Source organism: Thermobia domestica, chromosome 9, assembly GCF_964235325.1.
Source record: "Thermobia domestica chromosome 9, izTheDome1.hap1.1, whole genome shotgun sequence".
NCBI lineage: Eukaryota > Metazoa > Arthropoda > Insecta > Zygentoma > Lepismatidae > Thermobia > Thermobia domestica.
The window spans coordinates 120566629-120579645 of NC_137462.1; the positions used below are offsets into that span (position 1 = coordinate 120566629).

The window sequence follows — 13017 nt, forward strand, 5'->3', positions numbered from 1 at the left end:
CCCGAATAGGTCAATGTCTGAAGCATCTAAAATTTTGTGGGTGAAGTGACGAATTTGCTTGTATTACATAAATGTAAAAAATACTAATATTTGGAACTTAGGGGCTAATGAAACCCCACACCGAGTGAACTGATACATCATAATTTACAGCAAGGTGGTAGATACGAGTACATGAATTACAAACGTGAAAAAGAAGAAATTTAGGACCAAATTAAGGCTGCAAGCCCCGAAGTTCCGTGTGCAGGAGGGTGTTCGCAAGAAATGTGATAAATCGAATAACTACATGAACTTGTTTAGGATAAATCAGCACCTTTAGAAATGAGTGGACGTCCAAGAACCACGTCCTTTGCAGAGGGTAACAAGCAGTCCCCGAATCCTCCATTGGGAGGCATGAAAATTAGTAGTAAGTGAACTTACTCAGCAGAGCTTCAGTATCAGTGACGTCGGTTAGGCTTAACGTTGGTTCAACATGGCTGCTAATGCTTTCTGCTGGAGAAACTTCAGTTCTCTCGACATGTACCGTAATGTTATTTGGGGCTTCATGTATTCTAAAAGATTAGATAACACATTGTAGAAATAGTTAGTCTGAAACAATATATTTCGTAGAAATATGACGTTCGTACTCAACTAAGTTCCCAGAATACTTGCCCTTGATATTACATTTTAAGGATGAGTTCGTTTATTACAATGCTATATTTTTTTCATATTTATCTTCATTATGGACGAAATGTTGTGGGGCTAGCCCTAAAATGTATTAACAGTATACAAGGGAAACACACTTGACAAATAGCAGCATGTTACTCAACATTAGGCATAGCTGAAATTTATTATAATATTTAGATTTTAATTTAATGATTTATCTTAATAATTTATTTCTCACACGTCTGATATTACATTTGAAATTATACTTAAAGTTTCAGGTTATAATAATATGGCCCTACATTTGAAGATTTCATGGTTTGAAAATTATTCTCTCTTTTCTGAGATATTTAAAATTGCCCAAGAATTAACTTGCTGAAATATCAGTACTGTTTTCTGTTGGGATTTTCTTGCAAATAAATGAAATGAAAATATACATATGATGCGATAATACAATCGATAAACCTTTAGAAACCTTGTACTAAAGTCTCTGTTGAAGGTGTGGCTATTAGAAGTTTTTCTCGAGAGGGTGGAGCATTTTATTTCGGAGCATATCTTTCTGTGATGCACACTGTAATTCATTGACTCAATTGATTTGGATATATTTCATATCCAGCATTAATTTTATAGTTCATTATAGAGAAAATTGAATGGCATTTAGTATCTCCCTCAACTCGTTTCATGGCTCCAGAACAGAGTACTACCGGTATGTTTTTATCTGTGATAAAGGTAGTAAAGACGGGCCTTGTGGGTCTTCTAATCCCCTTCGTTCGTTTAGCTATAATTTGTGAAGTAACACTGGAGATCTTATGTGTACAAGATTGGGGAAGATACTAAATATCAGCCGGAGTGCAATTCCTAATAATAACTATCCCTTGCAAAAAGTAGTTTCCTATTTTCTCACCGCAGTGTTACATGAAATTTAGAGAGAGATGAGTATGGTAATTAGCAATCATTTTTTTTCTACGTAGCATTTCTTCCAAAATATGTCGCAGGGTTACTGTCTTGTGCATGGAATTCGTTAGTTTACTTGTGATGGATCCGTATGTTTCACTTAATTCCTCTACCGTACTGTTTATTCTTTCTTGAATTATTGTGCATTATTAATATGATACTGGTATTATCTTTATTATTCAACAAATAAGTACATAAGCCAATAGGAAATTACTGCCTTTATTCATTGGCAAGGTATGGATGGAATAATTAATTGTACATTCAATGTCACTTTCAGTGTGTCACAAGTAGTAATATTGAGTATGTACTTTTAGCAGGAGGATGTTTTTTCATCTGTAGGAACCAAAATGTAGTTCTAAAATTGTGGACGATTTTGTATTGAAGCAGTATAAATGTGCAGAGAGAGAACTTCAAGTTTATTTGACTATAAGTGTATTGATATATATAATAATAATAATAATAATAATCTGAACTTACACCATCTAACCATGTTTATCATCCGTAGGCTAATTCTAAAAATTTTGCTTTAAAATATTACTGTACGCAATTCGAGTTCTGAAGAGAGAAAATGTGAGTTTAAGCCGCAAAGTGAACTCTAATCTCCCGCATACTGTATCAGTAGGTTAACCACGGAGCTACTTACTTGTTCCCCCAATCACTGTCATTTTCTTTCTTTAAGTTTGGTGCCTTCAGGCACAAAAGGTGTAATCTGTCTAGACACGTAATCTAGTCATACCGCATCGTAGTCAGGGAAGAAAGTGTGGCTGGTTTGAGCAAAGGGAGCGTAGTGGTAGGTAGATAAGTAGGATACTTAAGAGTTCATTCCGGATGAAAGTAGTAGAGTACGTTAAGTGTTCATTAAATATTCTTTACAGCAGCATTTTTACAGGTAGTGAATTTTGTCTTGAAATTATGGTAGTTCGTTAATGGATATGTTTCGTATGCTCAGTAGTTTCCGTTGTATTTGGAGATGAATCAGGTGATGAGTTTCCGTTTTTTGGTGCGTAGGGATACAGGTTCAATTCCAAGGGCGTATGGACTTCTGCAGTCTAATTCCTAGCATATTATTATGATTCCCTACCTTAACGAATAGTCATGCAGCGCGTTGAGTGGAATTTATTGATGTCCGGATAATTATTTTCAAATCTGGTGTGTTCTCAGTAGTTTCGGCGATATTTCGGAAGTTTCTTTTGATTTCTTTTTCTACTCACGTTGTAAGAAAATGTTCTGTAATATCTTAGTCTTATAAAAGTAGAGATCACTTTTTTCGTCCTTCTTCAAATTGTGCTAAATTTTCGGTTGTAGAGTTGCTATCTTCTTTTGAGTATTCCAAATAGGATTGAATTAAGGATTCCAATTTTCGGTAGGTACTGATTGATTGATTGTTTGTTTGTTAAAGTTTAACTTTCCTTTTTAGTGTCGAGACTGTATGAGACATCGACCTACAGTTTAAGGTGGAATCCGAACCACCACAATGCATTCAAATTTCAAGGCTATCAGGGACCACGGTAAGTAATAACTGACAAACCCTAAACTTTAGGATTGATATTTAATGAACGCGTATAATTCATACACCTATTGTGTTTGATAAGAAGAAATAGGACAGGCGGCTGAAGTACTTGCAAGAGAGCCTAAACGTAATCATAGTGTCAAATTATGCTTTTCACAATTTAGTAGGGAACATATGTATGCATATATAATTAAACTTTTGGATGAGTTCAAATCGAAGATTAAATTGCAGAAAACCAGAAGTATGTTTATTAATCATACTACGTGTCCACAGTTTATTCTTCTTTAAATACTCAGAGTTCTCTTGTAGCTACAGGAGCCAGGAGACCGGGTTCGATTCCCGCTGGGCGCTCATGTAGTTCAGATCCTCCGTCAAATTGTAGGGCCGCATCCAATATAACCTTGCTGTTGAAAGGGGCACTGAACCATTCAACGAAATCTTTGCAAACACAAAATTTAATGCAATGAAAATCTAATAGATGATATAGAAAGTTTTTTGAGCAAAGAATATACTACAACTAACTTCATTAGATACCTTGGAGATTTGTATTCTTAATATCTAATTTTGAAGCTATAAAATTAGGTCTAATGTACTTTATAGCTTCAATCTGTAAATACCATAACTAGCTGTTCAGTTATAGTCCGCGTCACCTGAATTGGCGTGTGGCATCAGCCAATAAGCTCGCAGTGCGCTGTTACTAAATCTTCAGGGAGGTATGTAACCATTCATAATTGATTTTGTTCGTATTTGTGAATAATTATGATTGATTAGATTCCTCCCTGAAGGTTTAGTACCAGCGCACTGCGAGCTTATTTGTTGAAGCCACACGCCAATTCGAATGACGCGGAATATAGTGATTTATTATTATTATCTAATTTTAGAAAACACGGCTGATATTTAGTATCTCCCCCAATCTTGTACATATAAGATTTACAGTATGTTACTTACTTTATAAAATATAGCTGAGCTAGGGACAGCTAGCGAAGGGAGTTAGAAGCCCCCAGAGCCCTTGTACTTCTACCTTTATCACAATTTAGACAAGAACAAGGTACTCGGTTCTGGAACCATGAAACGAGTTGGGGGAGATACTAAATGCCATCCGTAAACACAAAGACTTGATCTTGGAAATGAAGACAAAAAGCAATGGACGGGAGAAATTCGAAGATCTTTACTTTGTCTAGCTAACATTCTGACTAAGGGTTAATCGACACTTCAGATCCCATTCCTCGTCATTACTCAGGGTTGGCAAAAACCATGGTTTTTATTGAAAAAAACACAAACAAAAAAGTTTTTTTGTTTAAATCCGATTATTTGGCTTCAAACCAGTTTTTTGTTTGAACAATTTGCACTATGTATTTATATCACTTACGGACAGGAATAAGTTTGTTTCGCTTTGGTGTTATTATGCAACAACCTGGTTATGCTGGAAGGGGGTTACATGGCATGGTTCTAGAACACAGGTCCCCCTTCCTATTTAGCTGTAACAAAGACAGAAAACAATATGCCCTGCGGGACTCTAACCCGCCTTCATTCGGTAGCGCTCGTTCGGCAATACTGTGTGAATTAAATATTAAACTTTGGTACAGAAAGGAACCAATCTAGCTACTAATCTATATAGGGGGACCTGTATTCTAGAACCTTCCCGGGTTGCATAAGCATAAAGCGGGATCCAAACCGCTTCTCGGCTTACATCTGAGAGAAATTGTTCTCCATTTGAACTCGAAACCGGGACTATTTGGCCACAAATGCTATACGTCTGTCGACTCACTCACGAAGAACTGATAAAAATACGTTGTATTGATCTTTACATACTTAATATAATTGTCAAGAGTCATTTCAGAAGGACAGAAAAATAAACAATTGCACAAGTGAAACCATTATACAGAATTACATATGGACAATTTCAAAATGCTGCGGACTACAAAAGAACTAATTTAGTCCAAGTTAGTTCACTACGACTTTTATTAGTCCAAGTTAAATAATTGCAACGACTTAATTTGCATATCAGTAAGAAAAGGAATATAGGTACGAATTATTTGAGTCCACTTTGGATCTGACCAATTTATACATAAGTAGATACCAAAAATACTTTTGACTTCAGTAAATGCCTCTCGTGGGGTCTGTATGACCCCCTCAAAGAAAAGTACGGCATTTCGATGTATTTTATCAATAGTAAACATGATTAAAACGAAACAATATTTAGAATTTTTCTTTGATTGCAATTGCATAACAATAATACCGGTAACAAACTATTAAAAATCACAGAAGAAACATTCATGAACTTTATATATATATATATAACTTGCTTTTGTAATATAATCACTTTGAGTAATAAATGGGGAATTTAGTTCTGAATATAATACGAATAATATACGGGAGTGACACGTGATAACCCACAAATGTGTGTTCATCAAGATTTTACGAACACTTACACTTTTACGAACATTTTTCGTTTTTTTGGTTTAAACCATTTTTTTTAAACATCTGGTTTAAACCAGCCAACCCTGTCATTACTTATTTAAAATTTACTAAGCTTTTAGTTCACTCCTAGCTAAAAGACGTGAAAGGATGTGGCAACCTCGACTACCGAAAATTCTGGAACAATTACATTAAGGAAAGAAAAAAAACTCTTCAAAATCCACTAATTCTGTGAGAGTAAGGTAAATTGTGAAAGTTTCTCATAGCGGAGTGCTTAGGTAGCGCTGCCATATTTGCTCATTTTAAATTAAAAGTTTTTTAGTTATGTATTGTAATAGTTAAGCACTGCAATTTTAATATTTAAACTCATTCAGTTATTATTTTTTTTCAGTTTCACGATTACATTTCGGATGAAACATTTAATGTGGAATTTTTGCGTATGATCTTTTAAGACCTTAAACTAAACCTGAATTAGAAATGAGTTTAAACAGAGGTGATCATCCATCCTTCCTTCTTTTCCCGTGATCCGTATCTTCTTAATGTTCCTAGTTTCACTATATTTAAGGAATTTACAGCTAGCAGAAACAATGCTCTGTTCCATAAAAAACAACATAATTAGTTATTGAGCGTATGGAACGCATCATAATAACAATATTTACAACTAACCTAAATAATATTTCTTTTTTATGTATTTGTAGGCAGTATTTCCAAGGAATATTCTTCATTGAAGCTAAAGCTTAAAGCTACTTTCTATGCTGGGCTTTACAAGGTTTTGTTGTAACAACAGTCTAGTAAAAACAGATACTAATCTTAAGCTTTAGCCCCAACGAAGAGTACCCGTGGAAAGTACTGGAAATATTGGCTAAAAATATATAAAAAGTAACATTATTCAGGTTAGTTATAACTACTAAGCTTAAACACATCGCACATGCTAGTTCTCTGCATTGGTATTCGGTATATTAATTTGTTGTATTGAAAATTTCAGAACTTATCTTGTATGAGTAATCAAATTTAATATTCATGTGATAGTGACAAGGTTGTCTGGTTGAAACCAAAAAGCGAAAAATGTTCGTAAAAGTGTGTGTTCGTAAAATCTTGAGGGACACACTTTGTGGGTTATCACGTTTCACTCCCGTATATCACTCGTATTATATTCAGACCTAAATTCCCCATTCATTACTCAAAGGGATAATACTACAAAAGCAACTTTTGTTTTTTTGTATAAGTTTATGAATGTTTGTGTGTTTTTTATAGTTTATTATTATTATTATTATGCAGTTGCAATCAAAGAAAAATTCTGAATATTGTTTCGTTCTAATAATGTTTACTATTGATAAAATACATCGAAATGCCATACTTTGGGGAAGGGGGGGGGAGTCATACAAACCGCAGGAGAAGCATTTATTGAAATCAGAAGTATCTTTGATATCTATTTATGTATAAATGGGTCAAAGTGGACTTAAATAATTCATACCTTTATTCGCTTTTCGTACTGATACGCCAATTAAGTCGTATTTCTTTAGCTTGGACCAATAAAAGTCGTAGTGAACTAACTTGGACTAAATTTGTTCTTCTGTAGTCTGCAGTATTTTGAAATTGTCCATATGTAAATCTGTGTAATAGTTTCACTTGTTCAACTATTTCTTTTTGTCCTTCTGAAATGACTCTTGACAATTATATTAACAAGTATGTAAAGATCAATACAACTTATTTTTTATCAGGAGTCTTTCGTGAGTGAGTCGGCAGACGTATCGCAGTTGTGGTCAATTAGTCCCGGTTTCGAGTCCAAATGAAGGACAATTTCCTTCGGATGTAAGCGAGAAGCGGTTGGATTCCGCTTTAAGCATTATGTGACCCCTTCCCGACATAACCCGGTTGTTGCATAATAACACCAAGGCGAAACAAACTTATTTTTGTTCATATGTGATATAAATATATAGAGCAAATTATTTAAACCAAAAGAACCTGGTTTAAACCAAAAAAAAAACGGGTTTTTTGGTTTTTCATCAAAAACCATGGTTTTTGCCAACCCAGGATAGTGGTGATCTTTACCGTTAATGAAAAATGCTGACATGTGACACTCATGTCATCAAGTAACTTCTGTTAGTTGAAATTAAACTTATAGTTAGGAACATTGGATATTTAGGCTTTCGGAAATTTTAATTCTTGTAACGTCTTTGAAACGTTACATTTGTCTTTAAAATCCACTTGCTGTGTGCAGTAATAGCTGGGTTTTCAAACGTACTTATTACCTGTACATAAGGATGGATTTTAGGTTACTTAATTGTTTCATGGAAACCTCGTAGCAAATGAACTCATACCTATAATAATGAAATACTAACCTTGAACCTTGAGCATTCGTATTTATTACGAAGTGTTCAGAATATTGGTTCCCTGTGAACTGTATAATTTGTTGCTAATTTTTCAGCAACTTCTTGAAATGTTTTCATTTTACTGTGATTTGAAGGTTATGTATTATCAGTTTTTTTTTTGTATGTATGTATGTGTGTGTGTGAGAGAGAGAGATAGATATTGGAACAAATTATACGAATGCTATTTTCTTCCTTGAGAAACAATGAATTATAATACTGGGAAAAGAATATAATTGTTTATATTATTAAGAATATAGGTGAAACACTTACTTCATTGATTGCTCTGTAAGAGTTTTCTTGTGCAGTTTCGACTAATTGTTAGCTTGTTTACCAGGGAGATATCACTCTTACCCGATTACCAGAAGATAGTTACTCGATTAAAGTAACCAAAATAATCGATCGATAAAGACATTATCTACACAGAATAGTTAGAAGGTTAGCTATTTTCTTACGTTCCATGAGTGTAATCCATGGCTGAATACAAAATCAGCAGTATGTAAATTTGAAAATACCAGGCTTATGATAGGGAGACAACAACAATGGAGACATTTTTAAAAGTGTGTATTTCAGTTGTGTTGTTGCAAATGAACACGTGAAAAAATTTATTGTGGAATATGATTTAAGCCGGTGTTTAATAAAATTACTTAATCTACAGTATAAGCAGGAAGTTAATGCAGTACAATCTTTTACAGTAGTAAATGTTAGGAAATCGTGAACAGTTCTGTACCTTATATTGGGCGCTTTTTCCAGGAACCGTTACTGTATTATTATTATTATTATTAATGTAGATCGTAATAGTTATAACTTGATTTTATTAAATTTTAAGAAGTTCCTGACAGTTTTTCGTTCTAATCTTAAAGTCTGGATTAAGTGGAACTAGTCTTTCAAATTTGTTTGTACTGTATCCGGAAATTGCGTAGTCATTTTATGAGTTCGCAACATAAATATTTTAGATCTAGTTGAATTTTCTTAATTTCACGAAAATGTGCAGAATATTGAAAAGTCAGTAGATCATCATTGTTGGTGTAGTTCCAGAGTACATCGATACATTTTAGGAAAATCATGAATTCAGGAGAATTTCTTAAGAGTTTGTTATCCAAGACTTAATGTGCTAAGTATTTGTAAATGCTGATGCGTTGTGCATGAAACTAAACAATCGACATTAACATTGATCGAATTTGTGACCCTTATAATAACTTCCATTCCAACAAATGTACTAAGTCTTCACGAAATTGCGTTCCAAATGTAATACTTTTCATGAAAACAGCTGGGAAGTAAAATGAAAGAATCATTTCTAGAAGTGCTCGAATTGTTTGCTGAAAGATTAAGCTGTTGATTACTGCAGTTAGCGAAACTGTATTCCACGTCGCACTCAGCTGTGTTTTGGGAGGGGTTTGATCATGTGTTGTATATTTTAACTCACATTTAACAATTTTATATAGATAATTATAAACAAAGACTCAAAATTGTCACCAGTACTTGACTAATACAACTGTTTGACCCTCCGTGGAATCTTTTCTGTACAATTTCCAGCTTAAGTTCTTGAACCTGTATTATGCTATAACCCTACGAAGTACGGATACAGTAAATACTGAATGGTATTTGGAACACAATTGTAGTTTGAGTAGTGGAGGCTTGTTAATCATAATTATTTAAGACGATCGTGGTATTTATATGCTGACAGTTGGTAATGAACAAGTTTTTTTTCTTTCTTTTTAACCTAAACCATTACTTGTTTGTCACATCCCTTCCCTTCTTTTTGTGTACGAACAGAGTCCGTGTCGTGCTTAAAAAAATGCAAATAATAATAATTTTACTCTTGACATTTCCCCGTTGTTACTTAGGATGTCCATGGAACTTTAGATTGTCATAAGTTTTTCCGGTGTTATAATGCATTTAGGTTGGTTTCATTCAATTTCCAATTGCCCTGCTTTCTTGGGTAGCTCAAGGTGATTCCAGGTAATGTTCTCTTTGCTCTGGTGTTTCTGCTAGTATTTGTTCAAAACTACGTTGATAAACTGTTGAAAATTTAGAGGCCAGGGAGACGTTTGAGTGTTAATATGAACTAATTGCAGGTTTAAAACTTGGACCGAATACTAGTTATCTCCACTATCTTACATTTTGTCTTTCTTTAAAGAAAATATCGATAGGCTAAATTTACTTGTAAAGGAATCGGATACGTATTACTACGTTAAGTATGGAAATGTATTCTAGTTATTTCTCTTTTCTGAAACACTTGTCACCCTTCAAATTTTGGATTATGACTTCGAAACACAACAAATAAAAAGAACTACTAAAATAGTTGCGAAGGTTTTTAGTACTAGTTATCTTAAATTCAAAACTATTGTTCCTTTCAAGTTAATAACCACTTTTTAGGTGCCCTAATAATTTTAGTCGGGTTATTATTTTGTGGTATAATTTCGGCAACCAGTTCTGGTGCCGCGACTACCAGAAACTAATTGAAGAGTATAGATTCTGCAAAGATTATTACATGTTATTTAGCTTAGTCTTCAAAGAAAACACTAATATTAACAATCACTTTTTTAACTATTGTGATCACCTTTTCAATGTAAAACTATACGTAAATAAAACAATCTTAGTCATAATTATTTACACACTTCTTTTTTACGATTTGAAATATTTCGCTTCTTTTATTTTAGGAGTTTAGTTTAACATAAGCAACTTGCTTAAACTTTCATCCCCTGAGCATAACTTGAAAACTTGCGTTAAGTAACCTTGAAACAAAAAATAGCCATAATTATTCTGAAAACGTAATCACAGTAGAAAAAAGGTTTTTTTAATTTACTTCCCATAATTATGCACGAGGCTGAGGGAAGTGGTGGGGATGGTGGAATAACAAAAGTAGGGAAAAAACGGAAGTACCCCAAGAAAATCCACCCACATGGGAGAAAAAATTGTGGTCGAGTCATATAGCATTGGGACAAAACACTCAATGTTAAATTCGAATGAGAACGACATCGACAAGAAGTGGGATATAATTATATAAATAACTTGAGTCAAAATTGCAAGCATCATTGACTTTATATTGTATAGGCAATACAGTTGTTCCGCCTACAAGCTGAAGCAGTTTGTTCACATCAATAGAATGCTTCAGAAAGAAGAAAAGTGAAGTGAGATATTTGAGATTGTGTAAATAGTTGAGCCTAAGATTGTTTTATTTATGTGTAAGTGTTTCCTTCATGTTTCGACCTATTGTATGTAGGTGACTCTATAGCATCAGTAGTTATCTTCATTTATTTATTGATTTGATTTGATTTGAGTTTCGCGACCGTTTCAGCATGAAGAGTATAAGAGACGTGGACCTCCAGTTTGACGTGGAATCCAAACCACATGAGCTCCCGCCGGGAATCGATTCCGGATGTCTCGCGCCAGAGGCGCTTAAGCTATCCACATAGCCACGAGGGAGCTCCATCAATAGTTTAAAAAAAATGATTGTTAATGTAGTGCTTTCTTTAAAAAGTAAAATTACGTGTAATAATCTTTGTGAGGTCTATGTTCTTCAATTAGTGTCTGGCGGCTATTGGATACAGGATTGGCTGCCAAAATTATATTCGAAAAGTACTCCGATTAAAATTCCACGAAATTGTTGTTACCAAAAATATACCGTACCGTATCATTGTTAAAATAAAATGTTAGTTTTTTCTGGTGTTTTTTTTTTTAAAAAAGTGGAGGTATTAAATGTTTCTAGTACTCTTCAGAAAATGCATTGCTAATATTTTGTACGGAAGCAAGTTATGATTTTTGTATAAGTTTATGAAAATAACCTATACCTAATAGTTGGAAGGTGACGTCAATTGAATCCACCCAGCTTCTCTAACTCTGTCCTGTCGAAGAGCCATCTAACCTATGCACAGAGTTGGTGTGATGATTAACTTATCAAAGTATTTTTTTCCCTCGTTCTGTTTTGTTCTTGAAGTATTAATGACGAAGATTTGTTCAAAGTAACATTATTGGCCTATCGTTTGCAAGAACACTGGGAAAATTTCCTACAGTTATATGCAGGAGTCATTAAAGGTATTTGGTTTATGACCAGTAATATAATTAGTATTATTTTGGCGTTTCGTCATAGTTTTCGACACAGAAGTTACGAAACGATTGGTTTTAACTCATTTTTCGCAGCAATTTTATCCGTACTTGAAATTGTGTGGTTTTAATCTCTATATTGCTACTCGACAGTCATGTAGTACAGAAATGCAAAACACTTAGATAATATATAGGGTTACTTTAAAATCCGAGGCGTCGAGTATCTGCAACGTTAGCGGAATATGGTATAAGAATTTACCAAAACAAACTTACGCAATTTACGTTTGATATATGCTATTACGGAACAAACATAAAAAGGTATACTTGAATTTCAAAAGTTTCTAGGAGTTGAGTCGAATTTTAACTCACAATTAAAAAAAAAAAAAAAAAAAAAAATCTTATATATATACCGTCCTCCTACCTACCTTTGCCCATTGTAATTTTTTTGGAACTAGGGGACGTAGTACATAATGTTTGGAGGTGGGGACGGCGTCCCCCGCGTTCATTTCACTTTTACCCCTGAGTGACACTAAAATCAGAACTCATGAGAACATGGTGTTGATAAAGCTCGGGTATGCTTTGCAATGTAGTTATAGTCACGTATACTCTTGATACTAAACGTAGAATTGAGTATTGTATCTCTTCTGTGCATTCCTGATGTAAGGGAAAAACAGACAATGTACCGATATTGTTTTCGACTGAAGACATTTACATCATCTTCGCCTCTTTCTACTATCTATTTTTTCAGGGAAACTTTTGGGATTGCTTAGTTGATGTGGATAACTCATTCGACTCGGTCTTCAATTTGCAGTTTGATGCCTCCGGTTAGTCGACGGCAGTAAGTTTCGTGCTACTGTCCGATAGAAAAACAATAGTGGCATTGCATTATCTGAGTGGTTCCCAACCTTGTTTACCGGGCGTCCCCTTCATAAACCTTGCATACTTTACGCTTCCCTCATCCTTTTTGCTCGTTGGTCATACGTGGTTTTTGGCTGACCCCTTCTGCAACTTCAGATACAGCTTGGAATTCTCAAATCTTCAGTAATAGTGTTAATATCCTATTCTCACGAATTTATATTT

The 13017-nt window shown here is 34.2% G+C and overlaps 1 protein-coding gene across 4 annotated transcripts in view; it reads left to right on the plus strand.

Moving 5' to 3' along the window:
- Positions 1-17: 17 nt before the first annotated feature.
- Positions 18-13017, plus strand: part of sgg (glycogen synthase kinase 3 beta homolog shaggy) — a 241100-nt gene continuing 228100 nt past the window's right edge. The window contains exon 1 of one of the 4 annotated variants that reach the window (XM_081771792.1): positions 18-403. In XM_081771792.1, the coding sequence (XP_081627918.1) occupies positions 319-403 (85 nt within the window). In that variant the 5' untranslated portion in view covers positions 18-318. The remainder of the gene's footprint in view (positions 404-13017) is intronic. The other 3 variants (XM_081771793.1, XM_081771794.1, XM_081771795.1) reach the window with 3 other exon arrangements.